This window comes from Sinocyclocheilus anshuiensis, unplaced genomic scaffold (assembly GCF_001515605.1).
Source record: "Sinocyclocheilus anshuiensis isolate Anshui unplaced genomic scaffold, SAMN03320099.WGS_v1.1 scaffold222, whole genome shotgun sequence".
Taxonomy (NCBI): Eukaryota; Metazoa; Chordata; class Actinopteri; order Cypriniformes; family Cyprinidae; genus Sinocyclocheilus; species Sinocyclocheilus anshuiensis.
The window spans coordinates 2,046,007-2,067,433 of NW_015542408.1; the positions used below are offsets into that span (position 1 = coordinate 2,046,007).

At 38.4% G+C, this 21,427-nt stretch overlaps 1 protein-coding gene across 2 annotated transcripts in view; it reads right to left on the bottom strand.

Annotated features, from left to right (window-relative positions):
• The window catches only part of LOC107693153 (ral GTPase-activating protein subunit alpha-1-like), a 67,230-nt gene that overhangs the window by 33,561 nt on the left and 12,242 nt on the right, over positions 1-21,427 (bottom strand). The window contains exons 10-27 of one of the 2 annotated variants that reach the window (XM_016492429.1): positions 20,122-20,367; positions 18,524-18,694; positions 17,777-17,905; positions 17,418-17,566; positions 17,204-17,327; positions 16,697-16,934; positions 16,384-16,548; positions 11,975-13,216; positions 8,887-9,011; positions 8,337-8,550; positions 8,074-8,250; positions 5,736-5,888; positions 5,430-5,623; positions 5,206-5,304; positions 4,749-4,904; positions 4,537-4,665; positions 4,274-4,399; positions 811-869 (exon numbers count right to left, since the gene is read on the bottom strand). In XM_016492429.1, the coding sequence (XP_016347915.1) occupies positions 811-869; positions 4,274-4,399; positions 4,537-4,665; positions 4,749-4,904; positions 5,206-5,304; positions 5,430-5,623; positions 5,736-5,888; positions 8,074-8,250; positions 8,337-8,550; positions 8,887-9,011; positions 11,975-13,216; positions 16,384-16,548; positions 16,697-16,934; positions 17,204-17,327; positions 17,418-17,566; positions 17,777-17,905; positions 18,524-18,694; positions 20,122-20,367 (3,896 nt within the window). The remainder of the gene's footprint in view (positions 1-810; positions 870-4,273; positions 4,400-4,536; positions 4,666-4,748; positions 4,905-5,205; positions 5,305-5,429; positions 5,624-5,735; positions 5,889-8,073; positions 8,251-8,336; positions 8,551-8,886; positions 9,012-11,974; positions 13,217-16,383; positions 16,549-16,696; positions 16,935-17,203; positions 17,328-17,417; positions 17,567-17,776; positions 17,906-18,523; positions 18,695-20,121; positions 20,368-21,427) is intronic. The other variant, XM_016492430.1, reaches the window with a different exon arrangement.

Here is a 21,427-nt window from a genome sequence, read left to right on the forward strand (position 1 = left end):
CTACTGGGAGTTATGGGGGCTTCTAATGGCTTGAGCCCCATCAGAATCCACTCTAATCCTACTGAGTCCTCCTGGATTACTTTAAATGACACTGCTCCTAATCTGTCTAGATATGACCAGACACATAGCCCCACACCAGTCTAACACTCACCGTAATGTACAGAGTTATTAATCTGTCTGCCATGGGGTTTGCTTGCTTCATTTTAAAAACCAAATCTAACAAGGAGGATGCACTGACCTGGAAAACACAAGACTTTTCTTTTCTTTTTTGGACTAATAATACAATCCTGATGAAGGATACTATACAAGCTACATCAAGGGATCAGTTAATTAATTATACAATCCCCTTTTAAAATTAGATTTATGTCTATGGAATTAGTATAATGCATTTTAATGCACAATGACATGACATTTTTTCTGTCTGCTGCAGTGTGCTTTGTATTATCTGAGTGTTCATGTTAGTGATGTTCACGTTTACAGTTTTTTGTCATAACCAACCTGACCTTTTGTCCTCTGGTTGAAATTTCAAACTGTCTGTTCAGCTGAGATTTACTTGCTACATTTCGCATTCACTAAGAACAGGAAAATGATTTAATGTGCCACACCTAGCAAGAATGATATGTTTTTTTTCCCCACACTTTTTTATTTAGCAGAGGGATAGAAGAGGAAATGATGTGGAGTGTGGGGGAACGGGATCAGGAAATGCTGCAAGCATTTACCTAAGAACTACAGCACACCATTCCAGAGTAAACGTGGTCACTTCTAAGTCAGCTTTGACTAGGACAAAGTGTTTGTGTTCAGGGCTTGTACCTTGCTGGTGCAGAAGGCTCATCTCTGGCAGAGGTCAGGATGTGCTTGATTATATGCTCCTGAAACAGAAAAACAAATCTCAAATCACAATCACTATTAACGGGATCATAGTGATCAACATGATCACATAGTTATGTTATGATACGTAATCAGAGGGTGGGGAGATGGGGGGATTCCCCCGGTCTATATGTCTCTCTGCATCAGCTAAATTATTTTTTATTCACAGTGAATAGGAGTTAAAACTCCCACCTGGGTGACATAACAGACCATGCAAAATACCCAAAAGTATTTAAAATATCGCAAAGTAACATTGCAACCTTGCAAACAATAATAAAATCAGAGAAGGACTTCAACTGTAAGCGACACGAGCATACGCAAAACAATATGATGTTATTATTAAAATTTTATATAGCCCACGTTTTTATAAACATTTTTATTTTTAAATTTAACGTTGACAATAACGTAGGCCTATATCATCAACATACGTTGTCTATGACCAAAAATGTAAGTTGTTCAGTGGACAGTAAAAATATACAGTTAGTGTTTTTTTTTTCTTTTGATTTAGTCGAGTTGGTTTTGCATCAAACACAATGTAATTTTCGGCAATCGAGATCTGACAGCAACAGCGCATTTTTCCGCTTGGGCGAGCGCTTCGCGAACAGCTTACTTCGCGCATTAAATCTGCCACAGACCAGCAAACCACTGAGAAAGCGCTATAATCCTGACGAGTCATAGCAACAGAGCGGAGACGAGAAAGCTGCGGAGAAACCGCTCGCCCGGAAGCAACAATAACTGACGTAGATTTACAGAAAATTACTGCCGTTTGGCAAAAAAAATCACAGCGCATTTTTCCGCTTGGGCGAGCGCTTCGCGAACAGCTTACTTCGCGCATTAAATCTGCCACAGACCAGCAAACCACTGAGAAAGCGCTATAATCCTGACGAGTCATAGCAACAGAGCGGAGACGAGAAAGCTGCGGAGAAACCGCTCGCCCGGAAGCAACAATAACTGACGTAGATTTACAGAAAATTACTGCCGTTTGGCAAAAAAAATCATTTTACGTACTTATTCCTAACTCTTTAAGCTTTAAGTTACATTTCAAATGACAAGGGATCAACTTATAATCATGTTTATATGAATTATCCCGTGAACTTATTCTCTCAAATGGCCTGGGTATGCGGAGCATTCACAGCTTATATGGAGGGAACGCCACTGATATATATATATATATATATAGTTTTTTAAATATATACTGTATATAATTTAAACGATTAGATAATATTAAAATGTCTAATATGAAATATAAGCGATTCACATCACCAGTCAAAAGTTTGGAGTCAGTAAGATTTTTTGAAAGTCTCTTATGCTCACCAAGGCTAAATTTATTTTTAAAAAATACAGTAACTAATAAACACTAATATTGTGAAATATTATTACAATTTAAAGTAACGGTTTTCTATGGAAGCTTGTTTATATCTTGCAATTTAGATTTTTTTTCCCCTCAGAGAAAGTTTTTTTTCTCAGAATTGCAAAAAAAGTGAGATATGTTGCAATTACCTTTTTATTCCATAGCTTTCCGTTTTCAATTATTTTAAAATGTAATTCATTCCAGTAATAACAACGCTGAATTTTAAGCAGACATTACTCCAGTCTTTACATGATCATGAAGATTTCTTATTATCAATATTGAAAGAAAAACAAAAGAACAGCATTTATTTTAAATAGAAATCTTTTGCAACAATATAAATGTCTTTACTGGTACTTGTGATCAATTTAATATACCCTTGCGTCAGAACAAATAAACAATTCTGAATGGCAGTCAATGAAAATACACGGAGCACAAAGTCCTCTTCAAGGATCTGGCGACATCCTGATACCGATCAATTTCATTCCATCTAGAGTGTGTCAGATAATATGCACCCATTTCTTAGCCACACAGCACATTCGCTCACAGAAACATACACAACACCCCACACACTCCCACCAGAGACACAGATGCACAGAGCGAGATAATGCAGACAGACAAACAGATAATGATCAGAACCGTTCACAACAGACACAAAATCTGACATAAAACCAGCAATCTGGCAACTCGGAACATGACATATCCAACCATCTGGAAAAGAAGCATCTGTCCGCGTGCACACACGCACAGAAAAAGGATCACGTTAACCACGGTCTTGTCATTCATGGCCTGCTCCTGGTTATCAGATGCCATCATGTGAATTTCTGCATGCGAGTGACGGACGCCTCGCCGCATGGCATTAGCTCCTTACCGTCGCTCGGAACAACACGGCAACACAATAACAACAGCTCTATGGAGATGGCTCAATGCAGCCTGCATTGCTGATCGCCCATTAGCACATTAGTGTCGGCAGGAACAATTACAGCAGATTTCCCTGCACTCTAAACAACCGTTGGAGTGGCATACATTCAGCCACTTGGATTTGCATAAGGGAAGGCGGTGGATCAGAGGTTAAATGCAGATGACAGATACAAACACATGAGGAAGTCCTCATTGAAGGTCAGTGGTCCTAATGTAGCTGCATGAAATCAGAGATTATTTGTAGGAAAGATGAACAAAACTGCATATTTTCCAAACCATTTAGTTAATGGAACAACTAAACAACTATTGTAGAAGGCAGAGCAAACTCACTTCACCATGCGCAAACTTTTGGAAGAAAATCTTAAATAGTGAATTGTGGGTGGGGGATTATATGAATGTATCTCTGAGGGGAGCTGACTGTATTCAGAAAAGTTTAGATGGTATTTTCTTTTCATCTTACCTCCATATATATCCATGCATATTAATGTAGCATTTAAAAGCAGGTGCTTTGTTTACGGTAGTAACCAAGGAAACGCTGCATCACTGTTGTTCCATAAGTGCCACCTGCTGTCAAGAGAGTGAATTTGCGTCTCATTCAGCACGTCTGCTGTTTATGATTCGTGCAGATGTTTTTAAGTAGCATAATTTCACAAAGCTACGGTCAGACCATTCTGTTTTGCTTTAAATTTTGAAATTATCCAATCTAATTTACATCAAAAAGGGCTCATGCCACATGTAGCATGTTTGTTTGGATCGTGATTAAAATGCAGTGGTTCTGCAACTTTTTCATGGATTCTGACTCATATAAAGGCACTGTCAAGGAAAAAACAATGATAAACCATGAAACTGTCAGAATCCTAAAGAAAACTGTGATACAGATTTTTGGTCAAACCGCCCAGCACAATGCCCAATTAAATAATTAAATGAATAATAATTAAGACCATAAAATAATGAAAATTATTAATAAACTTTATATATAAATGAAAAATAAATATTATAAAAAAACTATTATAGAAAGGAAAAATGAGGTAGATAACCTGACCTCACTACGGCATCCATGCGTCTTGAGAATAATTTTTTGCTTTTATATTTTTAAGTTTTATTTATACAAAGATTTCCTGGGGTAGGATGTGATACCTTGACATCTGTGAATTTCGTCATGAGAATGTCAGCCGTTGTGGGGTGCAGGGCAGGAAGTTCATTGTACAAGTTTGGGAGGCACACCAGGGAGCCCAACAAGATCTGAGCCTCCACCCGTGGAGCCTGGGAGAAAGACAGAAAAAAAAGAGAAAGACAAAAGTAAGTTAAAGGCACATTGGATGTAACATTTGCAAACACGTGCATAGATGTTAACGCATGTAAAGGCAGTGATATCTGAAAGCAGTTTGGTGGTTTCTCACATTGAGGGACGAGCAGGAAGTTACACGACTCGCTGCCACGATGAAGTCCAGGATGAGCATAGTGGCACCCGGAAGTCCAATAGAGAAGAAGCGTGGAGAGCAGTGCTTAATGATGGTGTTCACAATGTCCTGGGAGTCAAAGAGGAAGAGGTCAACAAAAGTTTTGTGCAAAGTTGTCAATCCACATGGTGACCAGGTACACACAAACACACCTGGTCTTGGTGAAGCAGGCCGCAGTGCATGATGTTGTAGAAGTGCGTAAGGAAGTCAGAGTTAGGTGAAACATCCTGTCTTCTCTTCATTATCTTACAGATGAGCTTATAGGCATGGAGTTTCCCCTGCTTATAGCGTTCGCCCAACATAGTTGCCTGCACACAGACAGCACAAAACCTTTATAAACAATTGATATATCGACAGACAGACAGACAGACGGATAGACAGACGGATAGACAGACAGACAGACAGATAGATAGATAGATAGATAGATAGATAGACAGACAGAATGAACAAACCTATTGATTGGACAGATGGATAGATAGACAGACAGACAGACAGACAGACAAACAGATAGATCCACAGAACTAAGAAAGTATGCTAATAAAATAATAAAGTAATAGTCAACTATGATAAACAGTAAAGTGGATTTGCTCAAAATATTGATAAACTCACTTTGAAAAGCCAGGGAGTCAGAATCCGCAGAGGTGGAATCAGATCTGGCGGGGGTGGAGACGACTGGTTGTCAAGAGAGATCCCGAGATTGTCTCTGATCTAGAGAAACAGAAAAAAAAAGAAACACAAGGACGTTTTTCAACTGGAATTTGATTAGTAACGGCACTGTAAATCATCCTTTCAGAGCACACTGAAGGACTCTGAATGTGTGTGTGTGTGTTCACCTTGGCCAGGTTCTGCCAGAGTTCACAGAGGTAGTCAAAGACCTGTGCGTGGATCTCAGGGTCCTTGATGGAGTTGACATCTCCCAGAATTCCTAGCATTCTCCTCCACATCACTGTGGCGACATCAGCATGCCAGCCGGTCAGAGTGCCGCCAGCCATCACACTACAGTCCTCTGTCGGAAACTCACTGGTTTCTGCAAAGTGCAATCAAGTAGGCTCATTACAAAGACGGCAAAGATGCAACAGATAGAGTACTAGTTTGCATATTCATAGCTAAGTATGTCTGTCTATCGATCTATACGTTACCAAGGTCATCAGGGGTCTGCAGCACAGAGTGGTGCATTTTCTCATCCAGCTGTAGATCTTTATGCTGGATGTGTTCGGCAGTCAGTGTGGCGGGGGATGGCGTCTGTGATCGTGAGCCTCCCAGAGAGTGCATTGGAGACGCGCTCTCAGAACCTGAGGAAACATCAAGAGCATCAACACTTAGATCTCTAAACATGACACAGAAATGTCATACAGCATATGGGAACACTGTGACTGATACCAGGGTGTTCTAAAGCAAGGAATCAAGCAGCAGATGCTTTTACCCAAAGAAACTTTCTGTACACTTAAAGGAATAGTTCTTTTCAAAAATGAAAATGTTGTCATCATTTACTCACCCTCATGTTGTTCCAAACCTGTATGAGTTTCTCTCTTATGTTGAACACAAAAGAAGATATTATGAAGAATACTGAAGAACCAAACAGTTGTTGGTCCCCATTGACTTCCATAGTATGGAAACTGTGGAAGTCAATGGGGACCATCAACTGTTTGATTACCAGCATTCTTAAAAATATCTTCTTTTGTGTTCAACATAAGAGAGAAACTCATACAGGTTTGGAATGACATGAGGGTGACTAAATTATAACAAAATTTTCATTTCTGGGTGATCTATCCTTTTAACATGGGGAATGTTCGTTGGTTAGGTTAGTCTGGATAGTTTTGGGTTTACCAAACAACACCCTAGTGCTCTTGAAAATAAGGGTTAGAGATTATGCTGTTTGTGTGGACTTAAATATGGTATGTAATCGGAATGAAAGCAATCTGGGTTAATTGCCCGAGGGAACCACTACTGATAATTAGGGCTGGGTATCGATTCAGATGTTCCAATTCGATTCGATTTCGATTTTCGTGCCCAGCCCTACTGATAATGAATTATTTGCCTTTTACAGTATAATGTCTTTCTCATTGCTGCTGGTTTCTGCAGAAATTACATTCGGTGAGCAGTTCACAATCTTTGCATTACACGCAATGCAACTACAACAAATGTGTTGTTCTGTGCATGTTAAAATTGAAACTTAAACCTAAAGAAAACGTGTGAATGGTTTGGAATGAGGGCTGTGAATCTTTGGGTAGACAGCGATTCGATTCGATTCACGATTCATAGGTTTTCGATTCGATTCAAGAACGATTTTTGCAAATTCAGAACGATTCAATTCGATTCGATTCACAATTCAATTCGATTCGATTCGATTAACGATTCGATTCTGCATTCTTTAAGTACATTCACAGGATTATTTAAATGCTTCCCCTAAATTCTTTAAATGCTTAGTTAGGGGGCAAATTACACAGCAGCATTTATGGTTGCAGAACCATAGGTTAGAGAAAAAAAAACACTTTTGTCCATTGTTAGATGCTAGTTTAATGATGCTATGGCATGACATGGCATAAGTAAAAATGTATGTAAGCCAAGATTTTTAAAAAGAACTTTAAAAGTATTATGTATAGGACAACATTTTGTCACACCAGGGGCGTAGCCATCATTTCAGAAGTGACAGAAATATCAAATACAATAATTTTATGTATGTACAGTATGTATTATTATAATTTTTTTTTTTTTTTTTTTTTACAAGGAATAAGGAGAGATCACACATCAGCTGCTCAAAAAAATGCATAAGTGAGACGAACGGAGCGCGAGCGCAATCCTGTGAGTCACAGGCAGTTAGTGGAGCGCGTGAAGGAGAGATGCGAGGCACGAACACTGTTCAAGGTCTCCATTAATTCGTGCTTGTAGTAATTTAATGTGTATATATTTTGAAAGCATTGAATCGCTATAGAAATCGCGATTCATTCGATTCTTAGCGTTTTAAATAGATTACTGTCCGAAATTCACGGACAGTAATTCACGATTCACGATTCAAAAATCATGTTTCAAGATCAATGCATATGCATCGTCAGGATTTGTAATCGATGCATCGATAAAACGAGTGAATCGTTACACCCCTATTTGGAATCAAATAGTAAAATACTGAAAATTAATCAAATATGCATTAAGACCAAGAAATCAAAACAACAGTTATGTATTTGCAAGTTTTTAAATTCAAATTTCAAAACACAAAAGCTTACATTGAATTAAATGCCAGGTACAGTTTAATATCCAGTCTGCACATTTATTTATTTTACCTATTAATTTAATTTAATTTATTTCCTTTTTTATTTACTTATATGCCAATAATTACAGTCTTTCCGTCCCCCAAAAATGAAAGACTTCTTAAAATGATGACTTTTGTTATCTATGTTTCTTACAGTGATTATAGCAGTTCATAACCTACAAACTTTCTGTCCTCTACACCCTGTTGTATATGAGTGTGAGAGAGTGTACCAGTAATGGTGACAGTGTCAGCTGACAGGCCATGCTGACTGAGGCTGCTGGTCTCTGAGTCAATGTGGAGTGTTGTGAGACTGGAAAGCTCCTGTTCCTCTGCGGTCTGACCTGCTCCTCCCAAACTATCCTGATCCACAGAGGCCAGAGCACATGTTTCAGGGGGGAAGCTGAAATCTGCAGACAAACACACGGGTTCATTATCAAACTTCTTTTAAAACCAGTACTGGTTTGTCCCTTTAAATTCCACCTGAACTACTTACTTTCAAATTTGTTGTCATACTGAAAAGCATTGAAGGAATCTGATTGGCTGTCGGAGCTTATGAGGTCACTTCCACTGGCGCTGGCTGGGGAGGTCCACTCAGAGGGCACACCGGGGTCGTCTGCAGGACGCGTGGCGTTCTGACGGTTCAGGAGCTCTGGTAGATCTTTGGGGATCTCCAGACTTCCTGGACTACTGCCACGCCTCGTCATGCCCTAAAAAGAACATAGGAAAACATAATATACACTAAAAATAACATACAACAGCAGAATCAAAAACTGGATTATTTAGTTAAGCATTATGCAGCATTTAGCAGACCTGTGATACTTTTGCTGACAGTATTTGCTCATTTGTTTAAAATTATTATCAGGCATTTCAATTTAATGCGATCATTTAGTGTGATTAATTATGAAGAAAATACTGCGTTAAATTGACATATTTGAACTTTTTTTATTTTTCTACCATCTAAGATGTTCAAGTTTAGATAGAACTATGCTTTAATTAGATGTAGTTTTAGAGACTATGCATACTGAATGTTTGCATGGACATACAGAAGTGCCTCTGGCCCTCAGTCTCTCCTGGATGAACTCGTCCATGAGGTCACTGACATTAGGGTTGCTGGTGCCAGCATCGTTGGACATGGGCCTCATCTTCGGTGTCAGCTCATCTTTATTGGCTGAGACAACAGGCACAGAAAGACACATCAGTATTTTACAGGGACCTCCCAAAAAGGGTGCAAACACAGATGACCTAGCAGAATGACATGTACTAACTGACTCTCTCTTTGTAGTGGTGTCTGACTCTCTCTACAGCACTTGAATATAATTATGAATTAGTTTATTTGAGTTTGGGGACGGTGAGTAAATAAACACATTTTTCTTAAAGGACAACAGTGCCATTTAGTTTTTTGCTCATGTTTTACATTCGCCTTTTTCATATCTTTTTTTTTTTTTTTGACAATGGCAATCTGTTCAGATTCAATTAATAAAATATATATTTTACTTCATAGTTTTAGGGTGGGTAAGGTGTTTTAATGTTTTTAAAAGAAGTTACAAAAATAAAATAAAAAAATAATATTGTAAATTATTGCAATTTAAAATAACTGTAATTGAATAATTTATTTTAACATGCAATTTATTCCTGTGACTGTAATGCTGGATTTTCAACAGTAATTACTCCAGTCTTCAGTGTCACATGATCCTTCAGAAATAATTTTAATATGTTGATTTGCTCAAGAAATATTTCCAATTTTCAATGATAAAATCAGTTTTTGGAAACTGATATTTTTCGTGAAAACTGTGATACAGTTTTTGTTTAGGATTCTTTTATTAATAGAAAGTTCAAAAGAACACCATTTTATTTATATAGAAACTTTGTTAAATATAACAACTTCACTGTAACTTTTTATCGATTTAATACGTCCTTATTGTACGTGCCCATTAAGTATTAATTTCTTTTAGAAATAAACATATAAATACATCGTACTGACCCCAAACTTTTGAAGAGGAGTGAATGTTTTTCACATTATGGTAAAAATGTCATCTTGTAAAATCAGCTAAAATTTGCATGAAACCAAATAATCATGGATGTGATGCTTGAATCTACGTTAAACTTTAACAAGACAGTAAAATAGTTTGTGGTGAAAAACTGAGCAAATGAAACTCAGCACTATTGCCCTTTAAACACAACCAAAATCCTTTGACATTAAACTCATAAAACACTAAACCAGAACACATACAGAAAAACAAAATCTTTAACGGAAGCCAACCACAAAACTGATTTCAGTTTTGAAGCGATGCAGTTACTCACAGTTCATGCAGTCCCCAAACAGAGACAGACAGACAGAGAGAGAGACAGAGCAAACCCTGGAAGTCCAAACCTAAGAGTTAATGAGCCTTATGCTGACTCAGGTTAAAGTGAGACAGCAGTGAGTATGTTAGAGGAGCCACCCACAGCAAGACAAGGCAGCCTTCATCCCAAAGCAAAGGGTTAGGGAGCCACTGGTTAACAACAAATCATACCAACACGGCAGCACAACGTGGTGGGGTGGTGACTTTGGGCATTTGGATACTTCTAGAAGTCTGGTTAGTTTAGACTACAAGCTGTGTTTAAGTCATGAGGCCCCCGATTAACTAATAGCTTGTGCAACTGAACTGTTCACAGGAGCCATTCTAAGGTGATTCCTGCTACTACACTACAGGCAAGCTGGCAAGCTTTTAACACACAGTACCACAAGACTTCAGTTTAGAAAACAGTGCTCTTTGAGAGTGATAGTGCTGCTCTCTACTGGCCATACAAAACATTGCACCTATGGCAACTACAACAACTGCATACTGCTACAAGTTTTTATCACTCTTAGATGAAAATTCTGTCATCATTTACGCATTCTTATGTTGTTCCAAACCCTGTATAACTCAAAAGTTTATATACTGCAGAGGGCTCAAAGTGCTTTTTCTCAAAACGGGAAACTATTGAGCTTTACAAATGACAAAATAGCATCACAAAAGTAGTGGTGTGCAATATATATTTTCTAGAATAATATCATAATTGTTGTTTTAACAAAGTGCAAGCTAAAACTATGTAAAAAAAAGTATATCACTCACTTAAAAAAAAAAAAATCAAAACATGCCTTAAGCATTCACTGCATTATTCAGAATTATTACAATGCAGATGGAAAGCCAACGAAAACTGTTGTGCAATGGTTTCTTAATTACGCTTATGAATGAATCATTTGAATGACTGACTTAATGACTCTTTTTTTTTCTTCACAAGAGTCATTAAATCTTTTGAATCATTTCATAATGCAAGTTTATTTTTTATATTCTATACACACATACAATTGTAATTGCAGTGTAAATGTATTCATGCTATCTCTTCATATTTACAGTCTTCATATTCTTCATATTTAAAGTGTCATTTAATTTTCTGAATTAAAAAACATTTAATTTAATTTTATTCAACTTTTCAGTATTAGTTTTTTTTTTTATCTAATATGTCTCTACACACATACATATGTCTGTGCAATCATACTATCGCACACCCCTAACGTATGACTAAGAAAGCCTACTTTTAAGGTGCTTTTTTTGTCATTTTTGAAGCCCTAGTTACCATTATAAAAAAGAACACTCAGGAAATTCCGCTAAACAACATGAGGTTATAAAAGATGAAAGAATTATAATTTTTGGGTGCACTATTCAGTAAAATGACGTTATTAAGAATTGTATAGATTAAAACACATAACATTAGGTTGTATTAAAGATCACTGTGTTTTATGAATGTGTCAGTGAGCATGTGTGTACATGTACATGTGTGAGAGATTGACAGAGGGCGGGGAGGTAGGCATGAGGTCGCATGCAACATCCAGGGGAAGAGGGGCAGCAGAGATTAGGTCCCAGAAGCTTGAGGAGGAGGGGAAGCCATCCCACAGGTAGGGGACCGTTGGTCTTTTGGGAGTCTTTTTTTTTTTTTTTGGAATTGAGCTACTTTGAAAGAAAATACAAAAAGAGGCTTCAATTCAATCCACATTCAGCAAAAATCAAACAGTCACAAGAAAAGAGAGAAAAAAAGGGAAAACGCACAGGCGCTTTGGTCACATTTTTCATGTCTTCCATGTTGACATTGAGCCGACCGAGTCCTCACCTGATGTTTTTCTTCCAAAATAGCCCATAACGTGAGTGTACAGGTCCTTCAGGTGGGCCTCAGTGGCAGGCGCTTTGCTGTGACGCTGGGGCGACGCTGCCTGGGCCTTGGGTTTGGAGAGAGCGTGGACCATAGACTTATACACCCCGCCCAACAGCGCCACCTGGTGCTGCCGTGACGGGCTGCACCCTGACTCCTGAGACCTAGAACGGGGCCCCCGTGGGCGGAGAGTTGGGCGGCCGAGTCGGCCGCGTCTAGCCCCGCTGATGGAGCCTCTATCCCGCTCGACCGCCTCGCAACAGGTGACCCCCTCCCCCACACCCTTGGCCGCTGCCCCACTCGCCCCAACCGAGTGGCTGCTGAAGTGGCCGAGACGGCGGAGACGGGTCTTCCAGTGCGCCTCTTTGGGGTCCAGAGGGTTGTGAAACTGCACAGACTCTGTGGATGGGCGGAAGCTGACGTGGACACCACCACTGTGGCGTTTATTGGGATCAAGATGGGATAGTTTGGGCCTGGGTGCAACCTGGGAAGCCTGCGGACTAAGCTCGCGCTCACTAGCCCTGTCTGTGGCATTCTGGCGGTGTAGCTGCGTGACTTTGCTGCCCTCTGCTGGTTGCGTACTAACACTCAAATCCCAATCACATTCTTCTAAACACTCATAAAAACTCTTCTCGCTTTGCTCCATCTCTTTATCCCATTCTAGCGCCCAATCCCCACTTCCCCCAAGCTGCACCTGCCTGTTATCTGCACCTGCTTCCACCTTCACTTCCTCCTTGCTACAAAACTCCCTAAAAGTGCTGAAGACATCCTCCTCCCCTTCACCCTCGTTTTGATTGCTCGAGGCCGCTGCTGGACAGGACCAATCAGGGATAAAGGGGGGTTGCTGCCCCGGCATCTGGCAGAGATGGTCATAGATGCTTTCGCCCACCTCCAGGGATGCCTGGTTGTCGGGGGGTTGATGTGGGTCAGTAAGCTGGTGTGGGGTCGGGGAACTGTGGGGGGACTCAGAGGTGGTGGTGGTAAAGTGGGAGGAGTGAGAGGGACTGTCAGAGACAGGAAGTGCACCTTTGACCCGCTCTGCGATGAAGGGCTCCATGATGTCAGAGGCGCTGCTGCTGCGGGGGAGCGGAGGCTGCTCCAGCTCACCGGAGGCAGAAAACACCTCGGACGATGGGGTCTCCTCACTTTGAGAGCAGTGGCGGATCCGCGACCCGCGCTGGACAATGGGAGGTTCCTCCAGGTCTGTACACGAACAGATATGTATCGATCAGCACATTTAAAAATGCAAGTGCGTTTACTCAAGAATATGGTCAGTAATATTATTTTAAAGACAAGTTTATGTTTCAAGTCTTAAAATTTCAGATACCTAAGAGGTGATGAAAAGACCTAGAAAGTGTTATCATATTAACTGATCCACAGTGGCCACATTTTACATGCAAAAACACATGCATACATAAAACAATTAAATCTAATGAAATTTACAAATGAACCTCAAAGGTAAATTAAACATGTAAGATCACAAGCAAAAAGAAAGCAAATCACTTTAAAAGACAAAAATGAATGCTTCTATTTTGACATTCTCCCAGTTGTTCTAGATAAATATTATGATCATGAAATGCAGACAAAGGTAAATCCTGTAGCGGGTATTTTTCTCAAAAGTTCTGGGTGTGAAGAGGGATTATATTGGATGAATGGTGATGCAAGAAGGATAATACTGTAGATTTTCAAAGACGAGGAAAAGAAACCAGTACAGACAACAAACACACACATGCAGGACTCAATAGTTCTGTTGGGTGAAGAGCACACAAAGAAATGTCTGGGTCATGTTCCACCCCAAAATCAAATGAATAACAAAGAATAACCTTTAACATGCATTATTATAAGCTGTAAATGCTAATTTCCACATATATTAATAGGTGTTACATTTTTTAAGTTAAAACTCAAATTTAACTAATGAATTTACATTAATGTACTCTGAACAATTAAAAGGGTATATTAAGAAATTAACATTAAACAAAACTAATAAGTGTAACAAATTGTATTTATTGTTAAGTTTATGATAACTACTAAATTAACTATTGTTAACAAATTGTACCATATTGTAAAACTGTACCGATAATATTTCTAATTTTTATAGTATTTCTAGCCCAAAAAATTTAAACATAAAATAAATCCAGATGGGAAAATATAATGGTAAAAATAGTATAAAATGTATTTTTTATTTCGGCAAAAGATTAATTTGAATTTGTGGATAAAAGTGACCAAAACATTTATTAACATTTGTCTTGAGATTCATCCTGTCAGAGAGCATCTGCATCAATGCATGAGGCTTTAAAGCAATGATGAATGAGAAGGAAATCTTGCACATTAAACACACAAAAAACTCATTCAGATCTATTAAATGAAAATTACTATACACATAAAACAGACAGGCAGGGGATGCTAACTAGAGGAAGTGTAGCACACATACATATACATGCACATCCATAGGCTGGGACGCAGTCAGAGGCGAGAGTGCCGATACGGGCGTAGAGGGCTCTACCTGACAGCTCGTCAGCTAGGGGAGTGAGGACAGAATCAGGCAGGAGAGGGTGTACGGGGTGGATCAGGACAGGTGCGCTTTTAGCACTGCGGATAAAGGTTGAGGACAGCAGACTGTCCCCTGTAGAGCAACTACGCAGAGCTACAGACCGCGCACACACCCAGAAAGAGAAAAAGAGAAGAACGACAAGAAGACGGAGAGTGTGAGAGAGAAAGGGAAATGGGGCAAAGAGAGATAAGGAGTGATAGAGGAACACAGGAGAAGTTAGGGAAGAGAAAGACATGATGGAGAGAGAGAAAAAGAGAAAGGGATGGCAGAAAGCAGTGAGCATTACAAACAAGAGGTAAAGAAGTGACCTTATCAGTGCATATCAGATCAACACTGACATACACATGAACATCATGTCACTGGTATATCTAGATTGTGAAGTTAATAGGAGAAACAAGACTTGTTAAAGACATTCCATCTTGTTTTGGATGAGTCACATGGCAGTGTTTTTTTAGCCTAAGGCTGCATTCCCATTTACAAACTATGTGCACTATGTAGTCTGCTAAATTAGGTGTTAGGTGACGTATATTAAGGTATTAATATTACAAAATAGGAATTTTTATCATCATACAGTGTTGAAAATAGTATGTGAAAGCACCCAGATGCTATGCAGTACACACAACTGTTCAAAAGTTTGGGATCAGTACGATTTTTTTTTTTTTTTTTTGAAGAAAATACTTTTATTCAGTAAGGATGCATCAAGTTAATCAGAAAGTTAAAGACACTTTTAATGTTACAAAAGATTTCTATTTCAAACAAATGCTGTTCTTTTGGACTTTGTCTTTATCAGCCTGAAAAAATGTATTACAAAAATACTAAGCAGCACAACTGTGTTTAACAATGATGATAATAAGAAATCTTTCTTAAACAGCAAATCAGCATATTAAAATGATTTCTGAAGGATCATGTGACACTGAAGACTGGAGTAATGATGCTGAAATTTCAGCTTTAAAATCTCAAGAATAAATTACATTTTAAAATATATTATAATAGAAAATAAGAGACTTCTTTCAAAAACATTTTAAAAATCTTAGCAACCCCAAACTTTTGAACAGTAGTGCATTATTGTACATCAGTCCATGCTTTATGGGTTAATATTACCCAGAATCCTTGCACTATTAAAAAAGGAGTTTGCGAGTTATTCAGCTTCACAATGTTGTAAGTATGGCCAAAATAGCAGTAGTAATAATGAATTTTACAGTAATGAGTTTAACTAGAAGCTAATGCACAATATATGCAATAGATTATATGGTATCAAAAGCGATTGTATTATATTATACTATCATAATACACTAACACAAGTGTACTACTGACAAAAGAGTGCATGCAAAATATGATGCAATATGTGCAGTCACATTTATCATACTTTGCAGAATTTTTGTGGGTGAAAACCAGTCATTTCAATAGAAATCCACTCGACCTGGAATATCGTGTTAGGATGAAATATTTTCCTAAGCAAATTTCGCAATAGGTTCAAGTTGGTTACGTGAATACACTATGTTGAAAAGCTGCTTGGTTTGAAAGTGATATCTGTTTAAGCGGTGCTTTATACATCTCTACACTATTGACAACAGACATTTTTGCCCACAAAATTTTGCCGAAATTACACTAATGTGACTGCACCTTAAAGTACATCGTTTAACACAATCATGTTCTCTCCTTGTAAATATCTTCATCTTTGCTCATCTTTGTCTTCCTGAACCAGGGTAACAGAGTAATGCAGATAAAAACATAAGCAAAGGTTGCACAATTTAAAGCAACCTAAAATAGGTTTAAACTGACAGGAAGAGAGGACAAGAAGGGTTTGAAACACACTCACCAACTGTCTTCTGTCTGACGATGCTTCTGGCCTTCTCGATGCCTGGTGAGCCAGCAGTGGTAGCGCTGCGCTGTCTCATGGCAGCAGCCTGGCCTGGTGGGTCTCGACTCCAGCCTTTGGAGAACGACCTATCCACAGTGATTTTCTGGCACTCATGGGCGCCACCTAGAGGTAGCAGGGACAAATATATCATTTATACTTGTGATAGTGAAGCTGGTATGAGAGCTTAAGTTTGCATGTTGTGCAACTACCTTCGTCTGTGTACAAGCATTAAAAGTATTCATTGTGATTTTGTATTTTTGTACAAACTCACCTTTGCCTTTGTGTTTTTTCTGTTTCTGCTCACTGAGCTTGTCCAGGGGCAGCTCGTTCAGGTCCAGGCTGTAAAGGTTGCGTGCTAGTACCTTGGTAAGTGTCTCCATGGTGAGGGACCACTCAGTGACCAGCTCCTCCCAGCAGGTGAGAGATGAGAGTACAGACAGCAGGTCATCCCACAGCTCCCGAGAGATGTACACATTCAGATTCCCTTTGATCCAGGCCACAATCAGAGTCTGAACAGGAAGACCGACCAAACAGAGTATGGACTACATCAGACACTTCAACATATAAACTAGAAATTATTTTAATTAATTTATTAAGTAATTAATTTAATTAATTATTAACTAGTTATTTTAGTTAATTATTTATATATTATATAGTATTTAATTATATTCTAAATTAGCTTTAATTTTTATATTTTCAGTTTTATTTATAAATTAAGTTTTAGTAATTTTATTTTATTTTTAAAGCTAACTGCTGTGGTATTTTAGTGGGGTGGTACCTGAAAAATGGCCCCAGCCAAACGGCCCGATAAAGTGTTACTCTTCTTCCCATGAGGCATAATAGATGGAGGCCTCTTCATCACACACTCAGTTACCCTTAGCAACACCAGCAAGATCTGCTCCCTGTGACAGACACAAATACACTCAGGATGAGCAGATATTACAAGCAGATACCTGAGACCAGAGTAATGAAGTGCAATGTCATGGTCATACCAGGTCTTCTGGTTCATGGTTTCATGCATGACCAGACTGCGGTATATATTGAGCACACGCTTGCACATGTCAACATGCTCTTCCAGAAGTGACTTCAGCTCATTGGCTGCCTCCAGAAGGAAGACGTTGGAGGAGTTGGTGATGAAAACCTGAAAGAAAAAAAGATTGTAGTGGTGAACTGAGACTGGAAGGAGAAATGTTTTACAAAACATTCCATGAACTGAACTCGGAAAAAATAATTAATAAAAAATAAACAGTCAACTATTTTTTGCAGGGTTTGAACCTACAATCTACAACCAACAATCTTTTGGTTTCCAGTCTAGATCGTAAACCACCTGTACACCAACACCTAAACTTACCTGTAGTGTGGCCTGGACACCAGCATGGACATTATACTCCAATACCTCAGAATCAGAGGATTTACTCCCAGAATTCCTACTACACCAATTAGGGTTTCGATTGTGAACGGACACCGTGAGCCCAATATCCTACACACAAAACAGAACAGACATTGACTGGTGTTTAAACAACAGCAGTACAGAATTAATAATATTAATTCTTAATATTAATATTAATAAGATAATTGCTTAGATGGTCAATATAAAAACATATGCTGTTTTATCTGTTTTATAAAAAAAATTATTCTATTATAACAAATAAAATAAATCTCACACTAAACTCCAATGTTGTTTTCAATGTTGTAATCATCAATGATATAATATAACATACTATAATATACTATTCTATAATGCACTGTAATATACTATAATATAATTTATATTATATTTAACACTTCAGTGAACCATTTAATCCTGTTTTAAAATAAACATACATACATACATACATACTGTAAATAAATACTATTTTTATACTTCAGAAACTTGGCTTAGAAAAAGTACACTTGGGGAAAAATAATCCCTTGATATAAGCTTCTTACATCAACTTAGCCAGACGGAAGCCAATAATTAAAAAAAAAAAGTGAATATTAGCCAATACCACCACTGTTATGCATGATGCAAAAAAACAGGGACCAAGCTGTTGTGCAGGCTGACTCAGCATGTAATAACCGCCTTTGCATTCCTCTGTTGTCAACTTCAGACACCTACCTCCTCCTCTTTATCAGTTCTCTGCTCGTGGGTGGAGTCCAGCTGGCTTGTGAATCGGTCTTCCTCTGGCTCTCTCATAAACACAGGCTTATCCTGCAGAGAGATCCACTCTTGATACAGCCGCACCACCTTACGCATGGCTGCAGCCTCACACATGGGCAGCAGAAACGCCTGCAAAAATATAATACAGTCTTATATTCACAGACAGAATCAGTGTACAGATAGTATATACTTAGGTATCAGTGACTAAAGAGGTCACACCAAAAAAAGGCTTTTGTACACATCAAGATAGGGCTGGACGATATGGCCAAAATTGATATCACGATATATTTCTTAATTTCGGTCGATACGATATAATTCCGATATCGATATGAACACTATTTATCTGAAATAGAAATATTTTGTAACATTATAAATGCCTTTATCATCACTTTTGATCAATTTTAAGCATCCTTGCTAAATAAAAGTATTAATTTCTATAATTTCTTTCCCAAAAAAAATAATAAAAATGATACTGAATGGAATAGTGTATAATGTTACAAAAGCTTTTTATTTCAGATAAATGCTGATCTTTGGATCTTTCTATTCATCAAAGAATCCAGAAAAAAAAATTTACTCAACTGTTTTAAATATTGATAATCAGCAAATCAGCATATTAGAATGATTTCTGAAGGATCATGTGACACTGAAGACTGGAGTAATGATGCTGAAAATACAGCTATGTATGATCACAGGAATAAATTACATTTTAAAATCTATTCAAAATAGAAAGCAATTTTAAATAGTAAAAATATTTAAACATTTTACTGTTTTTGCTGTACTTTGGATCAAATAAATGCAGTTATAGATTGAAACAAATGTGCTTCAGCCAGAAAAAAGGGTATGAAAAGTGCTCCGAGTCGCTGCAGAAAACAAAAAAATTGAACAACAACAAAAACTGGAAATGTTGCTGGAGACGGGCTTATTTAAAATGAAAACTCATTCTCTGCCAGCGGGAGGCGCTTTTAGAGTGATAAAACTAGCGGTTTCTCCAGTAATGGCTGTAATCAAAGCAGCTCCAATCATGAATGCTACTTTATCAGATCAAATGAAAATGCCATCGCAACTTTTCTGAAGACAGTCAATTCCCTTCAGAGATACATTCATATAAAACACCCGCGCCGTGTTATGATTTTGAAATGTGCAGTGCTCATGTTTATTCAACGAGGTCAAAAGGCACAGATAAATCAATGTATGGGAAACTGGTAATGTATATCGAAATATCAGAAATGTGTTTAAAAATCATATCACCGTTATTGAAAAAAATTATATTGCAATACATATTGATATTGAATTATTGTCCAGCCCTACATCAAGTGCACCATTTTGAATAGGGTCTTTGAGATCTTCAGAAAATGGGCCATTACAATCCTTATTCATGTTTAACAATTCTCACACAGCAGTTCCTCTTTGTGAGCTCCAATCACCTTAGGACAAAGAAGTCCCTGATCAGAACAATCAACTTCTCTCATCACAACTTCTTCAAAATGTGCCAGACTTCTTCCTCTTTCAATGATATTTAGATTTGCTGAAGTCCTTCTGTTCCTCATGATAGTTACCTGTCGAAAGATCTCGGTGATAAAGTTGACATTGGTTCTACAGGAGCACAGGACCCGGCGCACCACCTCAATGTCGGTGAGGTGTTCTTCGTCCATGCTGCAGAGGCTGGAGGAGCTGGGTTCTCTCTCCGTCAGGGTGCTGGTGTTGGAGTGCGACTGCTCCGGTTCGCCAGTTCCACCCCCATCCAGACCATCTGGTCTCAGGCCGCCATTCTCCCCTCGGGCAGCCAGGCCCGCTGCCGCTCTCTGAAACAGCAGAAGCATCGCAAAAACGTTCAGCTTGTTCAATGGTGTTGAGACAACACTAGGAGCTACCTGGGATTAAATGTGTAACTGTGTAGCAAGACTTTAAACTACAACCTCCCGGTTACCAGTCGAGACCTTAGAGGGATTGGTTCATCCAAAAATGAAAATTCTGTCATCATTTACTCACCCTCAGGTAATTTTAAACCATAAGACTCTGGTTCATCTTTGAAACACAAATTAAGATATATAACCTGAGAGGTTTCTGCCCCTCCATTAAAAAAGTCCAGGAAACCAAAACTTTGAAGATAAAGACACTGCAAAACAAATCCATATTAATTGATTTAATCAATGTCTTATGAAGAGATACAATCACTTGATGAATAGACTTAATTCAGGCTTTTACTTAAATATAAACATAAATACATGGAGTGAATTACATATGGTGCATCACATGCTAGAACACTGGTTCTTGTGTATCATGCATGCACATTTGAGCTTCCATGTTTGCCATATGTGATGTGCTCTATGTGTGTCGATCATTGTTTAGATGTAAATAAAAGCCTAAATTAAAGGCATAGTTCACCCAAAGCCGTTATGTCGTTTCAAACCCGTAAGACCTTCATTCATATTTGGAACAAAAATTAAGATATTTTTGAGGCATTCTGAGAGCTCTCTGACCCTCCCATAGACAGCAAGGATCCTTCCACGATCAAGGCTCAGAAACGTAGCAAGGAGATTGTTAAAATAGTCCATGTGACATCAGTGGTTCAACTGTAATTTTACGAAGCTACGAGAATACTTTTTGTGCAAAGAAAACAAAAATAACGACTTTATTCAACAATTTGTCTCCTCCGCGTCACCCTATAGCGCCATTTTGGAGAGTATCACGTACGTAAACAACGTATGCAACATATGTACGTGGATACGTTGTTTACATTCAGATCAAAGCTTAAACAACGTAAACAGCGTATCCGCATACGGTGCTGCTGACACAGAACAGCACATACGTGGAGGAGACGAATATTTGAATAAAGTCATTATTTTTGTTTTCTTTGCGCAC